This window comes from Saccopteryx bilineata, chromosome 3 (assembly GCF_036850765.1).
Source record: "Saccopteryx bilineata isolate mSacBil1 chromosome 3, mSacBil1_pri_phased_curated, whole genome shotgun sequence".
NCBI lineage: Eukaryota > Metazoa > Chordata > Mammalia > Chiroptera > Emballonuridae > Saccopteryx > Saccopteryx bilineata.
In genome coordinates, this window is record NC_089492.1 from 309113622 (window position 1) to 309131240 (window position 17619).

Below are 17619 nucleotides of genomic sequence, written 5' to 3' on the forward strand. Positions count from 1 at the left end.
GGTTCCGGTTTGAGCTCTCACCACAACCCTGTGCATGGAAAACTTACTTTTTGGAAATACTTTTCAGGGTCTTCAGCCTCTGGTCTTAGCTAAGTCTGTTCCCTCAGCGTGGGGCACTGTCAAATCCCTTCTTTGCCTGGCATGCTGCCACTTTCCAACACACAAAGGGTCAGATCTCTGGGAAGCCATTTAGGAGCACCCAAGGCTAGATCAAGGTAACGTGTCTCCCTCTGGAGCCTCTCTTCATCCTCTTTGTCTGGGCGCCCACAGTGCCATTGCCACTCATTTGAGCACATGTTCCCTCCAGGCTCCTTGTCCCTTTCTGCCTCACTGACCAGACTGAGAGTCTTTTGTGAGCAGGGACCAGATAGAGTCATCTGAGTGTGGCCCATGCTAGCCAGTGACCAAGGAAGGCTTAAGGACTGTGTGCCTGTCTCCTTCCTACCAGGCCGTCCGATCTAAAGTCTCAGTCCTCGGTGTCTCCTCTTTGTCCCTGGTTACCCTCCAGACCCTATTGCCTTTTGCCATTCTGTGCCTTGGGTGGAGGGTATGTGGGAGGAATGGAGTCATTTTTTTTTCTTTTTTATAGGTGAAAGGAGGGGAGATAGGCAGACTTCCACATGCGCCCCAATCAGGATCCACCCATCAACCTCATCTTAGGCTGATGCTTGAGTCCTGAGCTATTTTTAGCACCTGAGGTTGATGAGCTCGGACCAACCGAGCTATCCTCAGCGCCCAGAGTCACTGGAACCAATCGAGCCACTGGCTATGGGAGGGAAAAAGGAGAGAAGGGGGGGGGGGAGGAGAGAAGGGGGAGAAAGATAGGGGGAGAAGCAGATGGTCGCTTCTCCTGTGTGCCCTGACCTGGAGTCGAACCCATGACGTCCATACACCGGGCCAACACTCTATCCACTGAGCCACCAGCCAGGATCAGGAATGGAGTAGTTAATAGTTTTTCCTGTGACCATGTCCAGTAGTTAGTATCTTTTCCTCCTCACCATGCCACCCCATTCTCTTGCCAGTCTGCTAGCCAGTCAAGGGCAGGGCCTCAGTCTAATAAATTTCTTTATATTTAGCACAAGGCCATGTCCTATCTCAGGATATTTTTGGTTGAATGTGGAGAGTCTTTTTGACTCCTGGAAAATTCTATTCATTCAAAAAGACTAAACTCACATGTCCTCCTCCTGGAAGCCTTCCCTGACTTCTCCAGGCACAGTCAGTCTCTTTCATATCTCTCCATACTGCCTAGTCTGACTGGCTGTGTCCAGGTCAGACTCCCCGACATAATTAGGACCCCGTGAGGGAGGAGCTGAGGTATGACTCGTACCTGTATCCCCAGCTTTGTCACACAGACCTGACCCATGAAAGGTTCTAGTAAGCCATTGTTTATTAAACAAATGAGTAAGTAAACAGTACTATGAGTACTATCTCCTATCCATTCAACTTGTCTTTTCTGGCTGCCCCTTTTCCTTTATTTTGGCCATCTTGCTGTAGGATCCCAGGGCAGAACCCCAGCCCCCAAAAGCAGTCCGCAGACAACGAAGAGAAGCCCTCAGACAGCAAAGAGAAGCCCTCAGACAACAAAGAGAAGCCCTCAGACAGCAAAGAGAAGCCCTCAGACAGCAAAGAGAAGCCCTCAGACAGCAAAGAGAAGCCCTCAGACAGCAAAGAGAAGCCCTCAGACAGCAAAGAGAAGCCCGCAGTTGACGAGGAGCCCTCAGACACTGAAGCGGAGCCGTGTGACCACCTCCCTCGAGGCTTTGCCCACAGGGTCGGTGCTGAAGGACAATAATGGACAATACTGGAAACTGGGATCCCTCCAGACCAGGGACGACCAGGGCATTCTCTATGAAGGTACACTCTGTTTACAGGTGGGCAGGTGATGGGGTGGGCCAGGCCACCTTGGAGCCAGGGTGAGGGGAGGGGAACCCCTTTCTGAGAATGAAAATGGAAGCCATATCCCAGCTGCAGACCTTCCTCTAGGCAAATTTCTCTTAGACCTGGGACTGCAAACTACCCACCTACAAGGTCAGGCAGGTAGAATAAATGAGTGCAGAAGGCTGGAAGTAAGGCATTTGGGAGTGGTGGCAAGTGTGGCCAACTGGAAAGCACTCTTCTCCAGCTCCACCTACTGTTGTCATGGGAATGCAGATCCAGTATGACCGAATGATAAGGACAATGATTAGTCTCTACCCTACAGAGATAAGATGGACCTCCCCCCAAAAAAATTTGGTTTGAATGTTGAGACTGATGTGAGACTGATCATGTCATATTCCAAGAGGATATGAAAGGTTTATTGCTTATATATCCTTATAGTTGTCTTTGGGAGAGCAAGTCTGAAATGTCTTGAGATCACAAGGAGAGGCACCTGGCCTGGGTTTTTATTGTGGTTAAGGGGTGGGGCCAGTGTGAGGGTTTCCACCCAGAGGCCAGGCCTCACACAGTTTCACTCTTCCTTCCACCAGCACCAAAGATGGGAACCCCAGGCTTTCCTATCAGCTCCTGCAGATGCGGGGGGGGGAGGGGGACGCACAAGGCAGGACCAGACATAAAAGCTGTCAGTAGTCAAACAGCAAAAGATGGATATCTTGTTACAATGAAGAGAATGACTCTGCTGGAATTATTAGTAATAATCAACCTGACATTTACTGAGTACTTACTAACTCAAGGCCAGGCCCCATTCTTAGTGCTTTATGTGGTTTTCTGGGGGGTTTTATGCAATCTTTTAATTGAGATAAAATTCACATAACATAGAATTCACCATTTAAAAGTCTGCAATTTAGCAGATTTTAATATAGTCACAATGTTATGCACCATCACTACTAATTCCAGAACATTTTTTTCACCCCAAAAGGAAGCGCTGTACCTTTTAGTAGTCACTCATGCCCCCCTTTCCAGCCCAGGCCACCACTAATCTACTTCTGTCTCTGGATCTGCCTGTTCTGGACAGTCCAGGTAGATGGAGTGATACAACACGTGACCTTCTGTGTCTGACTTCTTTCCCCTAGCAGGATGTTTTCAAGGTCCATCTATGTTGCGGCACGTGTGCCAGTACCTCATTCCGTTCTGTGGCTGAGTAATATTCCAGGGTGTATGTACACTGCGTTTGGTTTATCCGTTAGTGAACATTTGTGTCGTTTGCATTTCTTTCTGTGATGAATAATGCTGGTGTGACCATTAGTGTACAAATTGTTGTTTTTTAAGTGAGAGGAGAGGAGATAGTGAAACAGACTCCCACATTCACCTCGACCAGGATCGGGCGTCACTTGAACAAATCAGGGCACTGTCTGCAGGAGGAGAAGAGGGAGAGAACGGAGAGAGAGTAAGGGAGAGAAGCAGATGGTCAATTCTCTTGTGTGCACTGACCGAGACTCAAACATGGGACTTCTTTTTTTTTTTTATCAACTGTTTTTTGTTTTTTTGTTTTTTTTTTCCTGAAGCTGGAAACGGAGAGAGACAGTCAGACAGACTCCCGCATGCGCCCGACCGGGATCCACCCAGCACGCCCACCAGGGGCGAAGCTCTGCCCCTCCGGGTGTCGCTCTGCCGTGACCAGAGCCACTCTAGCGCCTGGGGCAGAGGCCAAGGAGCCATCTCCAGCGCCCAGGCCATCTTTGCTCCAATGGAGCCTTGGCTGCGGGAGGGGAAGAGAGAGACAGAGAGGAAGGAGGGGGGGTGGAGAAGCAGATGGGTGCTTCTCCTATGTGCCCTGGCCAGGAATCGAACCCGGGTTCCCCGCATGCCAGGCCGACGCTCTACCACTGAGCCAACCGGCCAGGGCCTTATTAACTGTTTTTTTAGATTTTATTTATTCATTTTAGAGAGAGCAGAGAGAAAGGGGGAGGACCAGGACGCATCAACTCCCATATGTGCCTTGACTAGGCAAGCCCGGGGTTTTAAACCAGCAACCTCAGCATTCCAGGTTGACGCTTTACCCACTGTGCCACCGCAGGTCAGGCAAACATGGGACTTCTATATGGAGAGCCTATGCTCTATTCCACCGGTCGGCAAACCGGCAAACCGCAGCTCGCAAGCCACATGCGACTCTTTGGCCCCTTGAGTGCGGCTCTTTGGCCAGCTTAGGAGTACCCTAATTAAGTTAATAACAATGTACCTACGTATATAGTTTAAGTTTAAAAAATTTGGCTCTCAAAAGAAATTTCAATCATTGTACTATTGATATTTGGTTCTGTTGACTAATGAGCTTGCTGACCGCTGCTCTATTCACTGACACTGGCCAGGGCCTAATGTACAAGTTTTTACATAAACATGTTTGCTTTATATAGATAGTCATTTGTTCGTTTCTGTGATTGGTTCCAAGATCCCCCACAGATACCCAAATCAGATGATGTTCAATCCTGTATATAAAATTGCATAGTTTTTATATATAACCTATGCACATTCTCCTGTAATCATCTTTAAATTACTTATATTGCCTAATACAATGTAAACGCTGTGTAAATAACTGTTATACTGTATTGTATAGGGAATAATGACAAGGGAAAAAGTCTGTACATGCTTAGTACAGACTCTACCACCAACAGCCTAACTACAGAACACACCTCAGCAACAATGTAACTTTTCCCCCCAAAATTTTTTTTTTTTTTGTATTTTTCTGAAGCTGGAAACGGGGAGAGACAGTCAGACAGACTCCCGCACGCCCACCAGGGGCAACGCTCTGCCCACCAGGGGGCGATGCTCTGCCCCTCCAGGGGGTCGCTCTGCTGCGACCAGAGCCACTCTAGCGCCTGGGGCAGAGGCCAAGGAGCCATCCCCAGCGCCCGGGCCGTCTTTGCTCCAATGGAGCCTTGGCTGTGGGAGGGGAAGAGAGAGACAGAGAGGAAGGAGGGGTGGGGGTGGAGAAGCAAATGGGCGCCTCTCCTATGTGCCCTGGCCGGGAATCGAACCCGGGTCCCCCGCACGCCAGGCCAACGCTCTACCGCTGAGCCAACCGGCCAGGGCCAACCCAAAAATATTTTTAATCAGCAGTTGGTTGACTCCACAGGTGCAGAACCCACAAATATATATACAAGGACCAACTGTACTTCTTGATTTATCTTAATTCTTACAACAGTCTTATGACATCAGCATTATCATTATCCCCTTTTTATAAATGAGGACAATTAATCCAGAGTTGTTAATAACCAGCCAGAGATCTGGCTCCAGAAATCTTACAGCCAGGATGATTAAGGAAAGAAGAGAGAAGGAGGAAGGACGCAGAGAGCCCGCTGGAACAGGCAGCAATGCTTCAGCTTGTGGGCTCTGGGATGAGCTAGACCCAGGCCGGAGTAGCTCTGCTACTTACCAGGCGGGGACCCTCGAGCTTGTTACATTCTAAAAGCCACCCGTGGGGCACTCCCAGGGCTGGGCACTGGGGTTGTGAGTGGGCTCACTGAGTGCCGCACATAAAAGATGAAGCTGGCTGCGATCTGCGCTCAGCTGGTCCCATTATTGTTTCTACTGGCCCCTCTGAATCCTTGCATCTCGTCTCAGAGGTGGACCTCACTACCCCTGTTTTACAGAGACGGCAAGGAAGGCCCAGAGAGGTTTAGCTCCTCGAGCAGAGCTACACAGAGTTGATGGCGGGGCGGGGCTCAAACCACGGTTGACCTGGCACAAAGCCTCCGTTGTGGTTTGGCCTCTCTAAGCTGCAGCTCTGTCATCTCATCCATCAGATGGCACTAACAACAGCAGTAATGGTAGTGTGTTAGTAGGCCTGCCTCCCTAGGGCTGTCCCAAGCATGAACGGAAGGGGTGTGTATAAAGCCCACACTTAGCGCAGGGCTGGAGGTTTGCGGGGTATATAATGAAGCAGAATGAAGATGCAGGGTGTTTATGAGGAAGCGCCCCAGGGGTCAGAACCTGGGGAGGAGAGAGAAAGGAGGGGGGTGTTGCAGAGGCCTTGGTGCAGCCTGGGCTGGCCCTGTGGGGGCTCTGGAGTAGAGGTGGACTTTCGGCATATTTCCATGTTGGACCAACAGGACAGTGCCTTTATCTCCCCCTTGATTAACCATTAGACCATTGGATACAGGCTGCCCTAGATCTGCAGCCAAGGGGTCCCTGAGGGGCTGAAGGCTTCTTGGAGGGCAGGGGGGCTCTCATCCAGCACATGGCACTGACCCATCTATAAGGGCTACTGGAAAGTTCTGTCCGTTTCTATCACAAGTTTTGACACATAAGCACATGTTTGGTGCATGCGTGCCTCTCTATTTTATCACTTAATGTATACATAGTGATGTAGCAAATTAACTAAAACAAAGTTGATTCACGTTAGTCTTATGTGTGAAGTGATAGTGTACCCATGGCTACTGATAAAGTTCATTTACGCCACTGTAATTTTTACGAATTTCAACAAGGAAGAAATGCTACAGGAGCATGTCTGTCGCATCCACCATATTCCCCGGACTTGGCACCCTCCGACTATCACTTGTTTTTGTCCTTACAAAATTTTTTGAAGGGCAAAAAATTCAAAAATGAAGAAGATATCAAACAAGCACTGGTTCAATTTTTCGCATCAGAAGATAAAACATTTTTCAAAAATGGGATATACAAATTGCCCTCATGCTGGCAAGAAATCATTAATAATAATGGCAATTTTATTATTTAATAAAGTTAATTGACAGTAAGAAAAATTTGTATTTTGTTTTATTCCAAAAATGGATAGAACTTTCTGGTAGACCTTATATATAGACAAAGGCAGATAGGGTGTATCGGGGTTCCTAGGACCACCCCCAGGTTCAGGGGTACGCTAGGAGGACCAACAGGCCTCTCACACCGTGATCCATCACAGCGAAAGGACACAGCCGAGTCAGCAGAGGGGAGGCACATGGGGCAATGTGTCGGGGAGACCACCCAGCGCAGCTTCCAGAGCCCTCTCCCATTCTCCATGGAGTCCCTCCGGGTGCAGGCGAGGTGTGGCAGCGCCTGTGAAGTGTTAACCAGGCCGCTTGTTAGACTCCACACCCAGGGCTTTTACTGGGGGCTGGTCATATAGTCGCCCTCTGCCAGGAACATAGCTACATTCCAGATTCCCAGGAGCAAAGCAGATGTTCAGCAGAACAGTTTGGGCACAAGAAGCCCCTCTAATTGGGTAGAGAGAATGCTGGAACCCTCCCGAAATCCATGTTCCACCAGCCAAGGGCAGCCTGTGAGCAGGCCTTTCCAAGGAGAGCGTCTCAGGCCTACTGTGTTAATAACCCTTTTGCATAACTGGATATTAACAGAGAGAAAGAGGGAGAAAAAGGAACCTGTTTGAAAATACAGAGGAGCAGATCTTGAAAACCAAGAATGCACTTGCCCCCTTGGGAACCAAGGAACTGAAACTGCTGCTCGTTACTGGGAAGTTTGAGGACGACGTCGCTCACATTCCCTGTAGGTTATAACCTCTCTCATTATGTCCGTCCACAGCTGAACCTGTCTCCTCCTGCGAGTCAAGTGCCCAGAAACAAAGATTCTCGCTTAAACTAGTGAGTGGCCCTGGGGGACACTGGGGAGGAGGGGACACTAGGGAGGGTGAAGGACGTGCTGAGGTGGGGGGCTTGGGGCTTTGGCAGATGCACCGTTGATCTCCAAATCTGCAAGCCTCTCTGGCTGGGGCAGGCAGGAAAGCAGGCAGCAGGGGGACCTGGGGCAGGGTACGCCTCCTGCTGGGCCTCGGGTTGCTCCTCTCACAGGGCCCTCAGAGGCTGCAGCAGGTCCATCCGAGCCCTCCTCTGACACTTCCTGGCTGTGCGATCTGGGCTTGCGCCTCCCCTCTCTGAGCTGAGTTCCCCCCTCTGTGTGATGGAGCCAATCATGCCCACACCAGGGTGCCCATTCCCCGCTATCTGCCTGCCTCACAGCGTGCTGTTACTGAGCACCTACTATGATATGTAACTGTGCTTAGTATTGGGGCTAAACAGAGAACCAGTCACGTGGGATCTCTGTGCTGAGAAGTCAATGAAATCAGACCTGACCTTAGAATACAGGAAGCATGTGCTCCTTGGGAGCCAAAAGGAAAAAATAAACTGACAAAGTGAGAACAACCTGGCAGTTGAGTCGCACCCTTCAGCACACAGGAAGTGTTTAATAAAAGGGCCTGGTTGTGGTCAGTAGCCTCGCCATTATCCCTGAGTGCTGGAATTATGGGTGGCTTTTATTTATTCAGATTGGCCTAGCGTGCGGAGGACCCGGGTTCGATTCCCGGCCAGGGCACACAGGAGAAGCGCCCATTTGCTTCTCCACCCCTCCGCCGCGCTTTCCTCTCTGTCTCTCTCATCCCCTCCCGCAGCCAAGGCTCCATTGGAGCAAAGATGGCCCGGGTGCTGGGCATGGCTCTGTGGCCTCTGCCTCAGGCGCTAGAGTGGCTCTGGTCGCAGTATGGCGACGCCCAGGATGGGCAGAGCATCGCCCCCTGGGGGGCAGAGCACCGCCCCTGGTGGGCGTGCCGGGTGGATCCCGGTCGGGCGCATGCGGGAGTCTGTCTGACTGTCTCTCCCTGTTTCCAGCTTCAGAAAAATGAAAAAAAAATATATATATATATTTATTCAGATTGTCTCACCCCCCACACCCCCCCTGAAGAACTGGGACAGTTGGGTGGGGTCCCAATTCTCCCTCTGCCCTAGATGGGGGCCACGTGAGTGGTTTAGAGCAAGGGCTCCGGAACCAGGCTCACAGGTGACTAATAGCCCCTGTTTGTTGTGAGTCTGTTCTGTGCCCAACTCGGGGCTGAGGTTTCAGAAGCAAGCCTGTGCGGTAGTTACTGTGTTCCCCATTTAACAGGTGAGGAAGTGGGGACTCAGTCCCTTGCCCAGGGATACCAAGCATGTAAGTTTCTTTGTTCACAACTATATCTCCAGAACAATACTTAACACATAGTAGGTGCTTTATGGAGATGCTGCAACATCCTCAACCCATGACCTTGCCATCTCATGGGCTGAAATGGCTGCTCTAGCTCCCACTGTCACACATACCTTCCAGCCAACAAGAGAGGAGGAAGGAGAGCGCCTATCAAGTCCTTTATCCTCCAACTCAGGAAGTTGTCTACATCTCTTCTGCTCTCATCCCCATTGGTCAGGACTTGTCATGTGGGTGGTCCTTCCTCACTTCAGGGGAGCCTGAGAAGTGTGGTTTTTAGCTGAAGGCCACATGTCCAGGGAGAACTTGTAGATCTATTGTAAAAGAAAGAAAAAGAGCCTGGGCAATGGGAAGGAAGTTGAAGTCTCTGATATGCGTTCACATGTAGTACCCTAGGGCATTTGGTTGTGATGTGCGGGACTTGATGGGGAACCTGGGTTGCTGGTTTTACCCTGGGGTAACATATAGCCAGCAATGATCTGGGACCCCTTATCTGAGATTCCAGTGTAACAGCCTTCTCCCCCTTCATCCCATGCTAGGATGCCAAGGATGGGCGCTTGTTCAATGAGCAGAACTTCTTTCAGCGGGTTGCCAAGCCTTTGCAAGGTATTCCACAGAAGAGTGGGCAACAGGGTGAGACTTGGGCGGTACCAGCTTCACCACAGCAACTAGCTTCTCCTGGAACATATGGGAATGGTGGGGATTAAATAGAAGGCCCAAGGCTGGTTGGCTCAGTGGTAGAGCATCGGCCCGGCATGTGGAAGTCCCAGGTTCGATTCCTGACCAGAGCACACAGGAGAAGCGCCCATCTGCTTCTCCACCCTTCCCCCTCTCCTCTCTCTCTCTCTCCCTTCCCCTCCAGCAGCCAAGGCTCCATTGGAGCAAAGTTGTCCCGGGCGCTGGGGATGGCTCCATGGCCTCCACCTCAGGTGCTAAAATGACTGCAGTTGTAGCGGAGCAATGCCCCAGATGGGCAGAGCATCACCCCCTAGTGGGCATGCCAGTGGATCCTGGTTGAGTGTATTCAGGAGTCTGCCCTATGCCTCCCTGTTTCTCACTTCAGAAAAATACAAAAAATAAAAGAAAATAAAAGATAAGTAAATATTAAATAGAAGGCCCAGATTTGCTTCTGTCACACATAAGTCCTCAGGCCTCACAGAACAGGCAGCCTGGGCAAAAGCCAGCTCATACCAGCTCTTCAGAGCCAAATATTAAAATTTTAAAACTAGCTTAAGCCAGTTGTTAATCATAGCCATTCTTCAAATTAATTACACCAGCTAGCAATCAAATAAATTAAGACCAAGGGTAATAAATACTCAAAACTTATTACTTCCTAATTGTCTACATTTTTGTTATCTATACCCTTGAGATTGTTTATGTCATTGTATCTGGATGGTGAAAACACTGTATAACTGTGCTGCTACATGTCTCTTTCTGTCTTTATATCCTTTGACGTCTTATCAGTTGCTAGTAATTGACCAGGGTGGCAGTATTTACACCACCGAAATTAGCAAACACTGCAAACCAGGGCTCTTTTCCCTGGACAGCACTTGTTAAACTTTTATCTTCACACCTCTGAATCTGTACCATCCAACTGAGATCCTGGAAGATGGGCTGACATCTAGTGACACCGTGCCAGTTTAGACATTTCCTGAAACTATTATCTATACATGTGATTTCAGAAGTTCTGTCATTCTTATCCCTTCCACTCCAGATTTGTATATTCTTCCTCCCATGTTCACCCCTCATCACCCACCGACATAGATGACAGACATTCGGGGTCAACAAGTCCCACCCTGTCAACACCCCCATTGTCACCCACCCACAGGTGTGGTATCTTCGACCAGGAGACTTAGGGTCTGGCCTGGCTTGGGCGCACTGTGCTTCTGGTCTGAGAGTGGGCTGTTGTCCCCATGGGCCTGGGACCAGGTGGGCTCTAACCTCTCAGGGCCCTGCCTCCCATAGTGAACAAGTGGAAGAAGCTGTACTCGATCCCCCTACTGGCCATCCCCACCTGTGTTGGTTTTGGCATTCACCAGGACAGGTACAGGTGAGTCCCCTAACTTGCCACCCACCTCTCTGGCCCCTTTCTCTCCCTGGCATGTGCTCGGGTATGGCTGGGACCCTGGGGCCACTGGCCAGTTGGTTGGTTGCTTTCTCCTGCTTTGTGCCGGGCTGATTTTCCACCAGTCAGAACCCTTAGTCTTGCCCGGGACCAGGGCCTCAGTAGCCACCAAGCCACAGTCCAGCTTTAGTGACATTTGCTTGGTTTCCCCTCCTCTCCCTGGTTATCTCTCCCACCTTCTGGGATACTCATCTCTTCCAGGTTCTTGGTGTTCCCCATGCTGGGGAGGAGCCTTCAGTCAGTCCTGGATGACACCCCGAAACACGTAATGCCCATGCAGTCTGTGTTCCAGATGGCCTGCCGGCTGGTATGTGCCTAAGCATCGCTGGTTCCCGTCCAGGGGGTGGCCACCAGGTTCTAGTTTATCAGTCTGTTCATTGACACCTCAGCCCGTGCCTCCCTCTGCTGGACACCGAGGACTAGCACGCTGACAGACAGGTGAACCCCAGGCCATTAGAACTAGGGGAGAAGCATTACTGTGAGGGGTGTCCAGAGGGCCAAGGGAGTTGCGGAAGGGGCCCAGTCTCAATTTGAGGGATTCTATCAGGCTTCCTGATGGAGGTCCTTTCTAAGCCGAGAGTGGGAAATAGCAAAGTGCTGGGGAAGGTGGGGGTGGAGGTGTGCATGGAGAATATCAGGCCCAGGGTACGGCTTGTGCAAAGGCTTGTGTGGAGAGAGCATAGACATCGGTTCATTTTTTTGGTCTTTCATCCATCCTTTCACTAAGTACTTAGCAGGCCCCTGATGGGTGTCCGACACTGTCCCAGGGCTGACAGTGCAGCAGGGAACAAGCAGCACAAGCATGGCTTTTCTGTCTAGTCAGAAAGGGCAGTATTAAATTTAACAGTTGCATAAATTGTAAAAAGTTCTCTGAACAGAAGTGTCCCCCTGCTGTGGAGGTGACTAAGAGGCCCCAATTTAAATTTGGAGGGGGATGAAAGGGGCAAGGGAATGATATACTAGGTGAACCCCAAAGGTCTTCATGCTCTGAGTGTCTTCAGTGTGGCATGTGGAGGAGGAAGGGTAAGAAGTTGGTGTGGAGGGGCCAGCAGTGACCAGATCACGCAGGGCCTTGAATGCCAAGCTGAAGAGCTGGGACTCTGTCCTGAGGGCAGTGGGGAGCCATGGGGGATTGGAGGCAGGGGAGGGGCACAGTCAGCTCTGGATGCCAAAGAACCCTGTGGGCCTTGTGGGGAGGAACTGGAGGGGTGAGATGGAGGCCAGGGGAGGTCTGCATGAGAGAGGACGAGGCCTGAGGAGAGGGGCCAGGCTATGGGGAGGGAAAGTTTGTAGGACAAGCAGAAATTGGAGGACAGTTAAGCCTTGGGGTCAAGGGAGGCTTGGATATGTCGTTACGATGCAGGAAACAACGAGGCAATTTGATATATGAGTCTGGAGTTCAATGGAGAAGTCAGAGTGAGAGATAAAAATATAAACTGCTTAACTAAATTTATTTCTGCTCTCTAAAAGAAATAAGAAGAACTCTGATATATATGGGCATTGGGTGTTTATTTGTTTGTTTGTTTTGCATGAGGCAATAAGGAACCAACTCCTCCCTCCTCCTGAGTTTGTATTCAACTAAGAAATAGATACAAGACAAAGATAGAAAACCAAATGTCAGCTTTAATTGATGCTGAACTTTTTAAAGCCTACTTAGAAGATCTGCTAGGTGTGCTGTCAGAATGCACTTCCTAAGGCTCAACCAGAATTAGTCCGGCTTAGATCTGCCCCCATCCCAGTCACGAGCAGGCCACGCCCCCTCAGGCCTACTGGTGGGGATTCATTCATTCACTGGGCTGCGCCTCAGAGGCTCTTTGTGTTAGTCCCGCTGCTCATGGAGATCCTTTTTTGCTTCCCCCAGCTGGATGCCCTGGAGTTCCTCCACGAGAATGAGTATGTTCATGGAAATGTGACAGCTGAGAATGTCTTTGTGAACCCAGAAGACCTGAGCCAGGTAGGAGCTCCACCTTCAGAGCTCTCTGGGCTCAGAATCTCATCTGTCTCAAAACTTCATTTATTTTTACAATGTATATTGCAGACAAAGAATTGCTGTTTGTCATATAGGAAGAGCTAATTTGAATAAATAAGGAAAGATGAGGCCCTGGCTGGTTTGCTCAGTGGATAGAGCGTTGGCCCAATGTGCAGACATCGGTTTCCATCCCCAGTCGGCACACAGGAGAAGCGACCATCTGCTTCTCCCTCTTTCTCTCCTCCTCTCTCCTTCTCTCTCTCTCTTCCCCTCCCACAGCCAGTGGCTCAATTGGTTTGAGCATCAACCCTAGGTGCTGAGGATAGCTCAGTTGATTTGAGCATCGGCCCCAGATGGGGGGTTGCTGGTAGATCCTAGTCGGGCCACATACGGGAGTCTGTCTATCTCCCCTTCTCTCACTTAAAAAAAAAAAAAGGAAAAGAAAAGATGAGCAAATTAGAAAAATAGATAAAGGACAGTAAAAGTAGATCATAGAAAAAAGAAATCCACAGATTAGGTAAATATATGAAAAGATGCTTACCTGACCTGTGGTGGCGCGGTGGATGGGGCGTTGACTTGGAATGCTGAGATTGCCGGTTCGGGGCCCTGGCTTGCCCGGTCAAGTCATATATAACAAGCAATCAGTGAACAACTAAAGTGAAGCAACCATGACTTGATACTTCTTGTTCTCTCCTCTCCTCTCTCTTTAAAATCAATAAATAAAATTTTTTTAAAAAATTATAAAAAAAGGCCTGACCTGTGGTGGCACAGTGGATAGAGCGTCAACTTGGAATGCTGAGGTCACCGGTTCAAAACTCTGGGCGTGCCTGGTCAAGGCACATATGGGAGTTGATGCTTCCTGCTCCTCCCCCTGTTCTCTCTCTATCTCTCCCTCTCTCTCTCTCTCTCTCTAATAAAAATGAATAAATAAAATCTAAAAAAAGTAAATAAATAAAAAAATTAGAAAAATAACTTAAAAAAATTAAAAAAAAAATTATAAAAAAAGAAAAGATGCTCAACCTCCCTAATAATCATAGAGATGGAAATTAGAACATTCTGTTTTTATTCTTTAGGTGAGCTACAGAATTGAAAAGAATGATAAAAGGATATTTAAAAAAATAAAGATTTTTTTTTTATATATTCTGTTGGAAGTATGAATTGAGCAACCATTTTGGAAGGTAATTTGCATAAAGCAGTCAAAATCTTAAATGCATGTTTTTTGACCCACCAGTTCCTCTTTTAGGAATATATCTTATCCATATATTCATAGGACTATTCAAAGGTATATGTACAAATATGCAGTGTTCCTGACATTGATTTTAATAGTAAAATGGGAAAACTTTAAATATATACTCCCAGTAGGGTACTGATTAAATAGCGTTTTAAAGTAAATTCTAATTATTATTTTAGTTGCAAACAACAGAAACTTAATTTAACATGGATTAAGCAAAAAAAAAAAAGTTTAAAAGGGAGAGTGCAGTAGTATATTGGTCCAGGGAGTGGAAAAATGGAGGACTTCACTGGTTTCAGGCATGTCTGAACCTAGGAACTCAAGCCCTGTCATTGGGAAACTGGCTTTTCCATCTCTGGGCTCTTGTTTGCGCATTGGTCATTGCCAGACAGATTATCTTCCCTCGTGGTGACAAAATCACCACCAGCAAATCAGGCGAACTCCCCTCAGCTTAGCAACCCAGTGGAAATAGGTCAGGTGAGCCTCAGCCCAATCACGTGGACTAAGAGTTGGGGAGTGGTGATCCCAGAGAAAAATTCTGTAGCTGTGTTAGTGCTATCCAGAGAAACAACCAGCAGAATGTACAGAAAGAGACTTGTTTTTCTTGTGGAAGAAACAGAGAGTCAGAGAGAGGGACAGATAGGGACAGACAGACAGGAAGGGAGAAAGATGAGAAACGTCAATTCTTCGTTGCGGCTCCTTAGTTATTCATTGATTGATTTCTCATATATGCCTTGACCGGGGGGCTCCAGCAGACCGAGTGACCCCTTGCTCAAGCCAGCGACCTTGGGCTCAAGCTGGTGAGCCTTGTTCAAACCAGATGAGCTTGTGCTCAAGCTGGTAACCTCAGGGTCTCGAACCTGGGTCCTCCACATTCCAGTCTGACACTCTATCCACTGTGCCACCGCCTGGTAGGCCAGAAAGAGACTTACTATAAGGAATTGGCTCACACGATTCAGGAAGCTGAGGTCTCAAGATCTGCCGTTGGCCAGCTTACAATCAGGAAGAGCTGATGGTGTCGTAGTCAGAGTCCAAAGGCCTGAGCACCAGGAGTGTTGACTGGGTGAGTTCTATTCTGAAAAGCTGGCAGGCTCAAGACCCAAGAGGAGTCAGTGTTTCAGTTCAAGTCCAAGGCTGGAAAGACCAGTGTTCCAGCTCTTGCGGTCAGGCAGGAGGTGTTCCCTCTCACTAAGCCCTTTTGTTCATGCAGGCCTTCAACCAATTGGATGAGGCCCACCCACATTGGGTAGAGCAATCTGCTTTACTTAGACTATGATTTAAATGTATTATTCAGAAACACCCTCATGGACACACCCAGAATAATTCTGGCTAAATGTCTGAGCACTTTGTGGGCCTGTGAGGTTGACATTTAAAATTAAATATCACAATCTGTGACCAGAAGAAAAGGATGTTAATCTCGCATGGACAAAACCAATAGTTGTCAACTGTCCAAAGGGCAGAATACAGTAAACCATTAAAACGCAGATGGGGGCCTGACCTGTGGTGGCGCAGTGGATAAAGCGTCGACCTGGAAATGCTGAAGTCACCAGTTTGAAACCCTGGGCTTGCCTGGTCAAGGCACATATGGGAGTTGATGCTTCCCGCTCCTCCCCCCTGTCTCTCTCTCTCTCTGTCTCTCTCTCTCTCTCTCTCTCCTCTCTAAAATGAATAAATAAAATAAAATTTAAAAAAAAAACAAAACGCAGATGGGGCTAACTCTGGGTCTGGCTGTCAGTACTTTACTTGCTGTTTTCAATTCACCTAAGCCTCATAACAACTCTGCAAGTTGGGGCCTGTCATCATCTTCATTTTACAAAAGGAGAAATCGAAGCACAAAAAAAGTTACATAATGCACTGGCCAGGTAGTTTAATTGGTTAGAATGTCATCTCAGTACACCAAAGTTGTAGGCTCATGGTCAGGCCACGTACAAGAATCAATGAATGCATAAAGAAGTGGAACAACAAATCAGTGTTTCTGTCTCCTTCCTTCTCTGTCTCTCTCTCTGTCTCTCTCTCTCTCTCTATCTCCTCCCCCCTTTGCTCTCTCTTTCTCTAAAATAAAAAAAATTTTAAAGTACTTAACTTGCGCAAGGTTATACAGTCACTAAGGGCCAACATGACATCTGAATCTGATCTGTCTGGTTCCAGAGTTAACACCCTGAACCACTTAAACTGCAGAAAGCTGGCGGCCCAGTGGGAGGAGCAGTGTGACCCCTCTGTGGGAAACTAGGGCCCGCCCCAGCCACGTGTTTACCAATTATTTAAAAAAAAAGATTTGAGGCCCTGGCCGGTTGGCTCAGCGGTAGAGCGTCGGCCTAGTGTGCGGAGGACCCGGGTTCGATTCCCGGCCAGGGCACACAGGAGAAGCGCCCATTTGCTTCTCCACCCCTCCGCCGCGCCTTCCTCTCTGTCTCTCTCTTCCCCTCCCGCAGCCAAGGCTCCATTGGAGCAAAGATGGCCCGGGCGCTGGGGATGGCTCCTTGGCTTCTGCCCCAGGTGCTAGAGTGGCTCTGGTCGCAACATGGCGACGCCCAGGATGGGCAGAGCATCGCCCCCTGGTGGGCAGAGCATCGCCCCTGGTGGGCGTGCCGGGTGGATCCCGGTCGGGCGCATGCGGGAGTCTGTCTGACTGTCTCTCCCTGTTTCCAGCTTCAGAAAAATGCAAAAAAAAAAAAAAAAAAAAGATTTGAAACATTAAGAAACTATTATTAATGGTTACTTCTAGGCACTAGATTTAGGGAGCTGGGCTGCAATAGGATGGTTGGTTTGGGTTCTTTTCACTTCACATTTTTTTGTACTGTTGGGCATTTGATTGTTTCAAATTACACCCACAACTGAAATGTCTGATTCCAGAGTCTAAGCTCCCAGCATCCAAACTGTATGGTGTCTCCCCATGCCCACACAGGTGACCCTGGCAGGCTATGGCTTCTCCTTCCGCTACTCTCCAGGTGGCAGACATGTGACCTACGTGGAAGGCAGCAAGAGCCTACATGAGGGGGACCTGGAGTTCATTAGCTTGGACCAGCACAGGGGATGTGGTAAGAGGCCAGAGAAAGGGTTCGGGACCACAGAGACATACTTCTCCTACAAGGGCAGCTCTAGGATTTCACAGCCACAAACAACAGATGACCAGACGCTGGAGTCTCCTAAGGGAACGATGATAAGGATTCAGATTTAAGAATAGTGTCCCCGAGCATTAGGGAGTTGTGGCCAGTGGTTCAGTACCAAGGACAGAGGGAAGCTGGGCCCAGGGAGGCCCTGCACACCCAGAGGTTCAGGTTGAGGATCTGGTGTAGACTTAGAACTTGAGAGTTGCCCAGGAGTCATCCAGGAGGGGCTGTGGAGGAAGCAATTGGCTATCTGTGTCTGGGGCATCGGAGAGAACCCTGGACAGAGGCTCAGATGTCAACAGGATCTCAGGACTTAGCTGAAGCCCTGGGGAGGAATGAGAGTATCCAA

At 49.0% G+C, this 17619-nt stretch overlaps 1 protein-coding gene, 1 long non-coding RNA gene and 1 other non-coding gene across 11 annotated transcripts in view; 2 read left to right on the forward strand and 1 right to left on the reverse strand.

Annotated features, from left to right (window-relative positions):
- VRK3 (VRK serine/threonine kinase 3) overlaps window positions 1–17619 on the forward strand; it is a 45415-nt gene that overhangs the window by 12309 nt on the left and 15487 nt on the right. For 8 of the 9 annotated variants that reach the window (XM_066271473.1, XM_066271472.1, XM_066271467.1 and 5 more), the window contains 7 exons: window positions 1495–1854; window positions 7408–7466; window positions 9375–9468; window positions 10801–10885; window positions 11162–11267; window positions 12822–12914; window positions 17066–17198. In XM_066271473.1, the coding sequence (XP_066127570.1) occupies window positions 1495–1854; window positions 7408–7466; window positions 9375–9468; window positions 10801–10885; window positions 11162–11267; window positions 12822–12914; window positions 17066–17198 (930 nt within the window). The remainder of the gene's footprint in view (window positions 1–1494; window positions 1855–7407; window positions 7467–9374; window positions 9469–10800; window positions 10886–11161; window positions 11268–12821; window positions 12915–17065; window positions 17199–17619) is intronic. The other variant, XM_066271476.1, reaches the window with a different exon arrangement.
- LOC136332147 (uncharacterized) lies at window positions 2559–13707 on the reverse strand. The gene is made up of 3 exons (XR_010730602.1): window positions 13471–13707; window positions 8952–9149; window positions 2559–3287 (listed from the first exon to the last, which is right to left on the reverse strand). It is a non-coding gene; the product is annotated as an uncharacterized lncRNA (long non-coding RNA).
- TRNAT-AGU (transfer RNA threonine (anticodon AGU)) lies at window positions 16441–16516 on the forward strand. The gene has a single exon. It is a non-coding gene; the product is annotated as a tRNA-Thr (tRNA).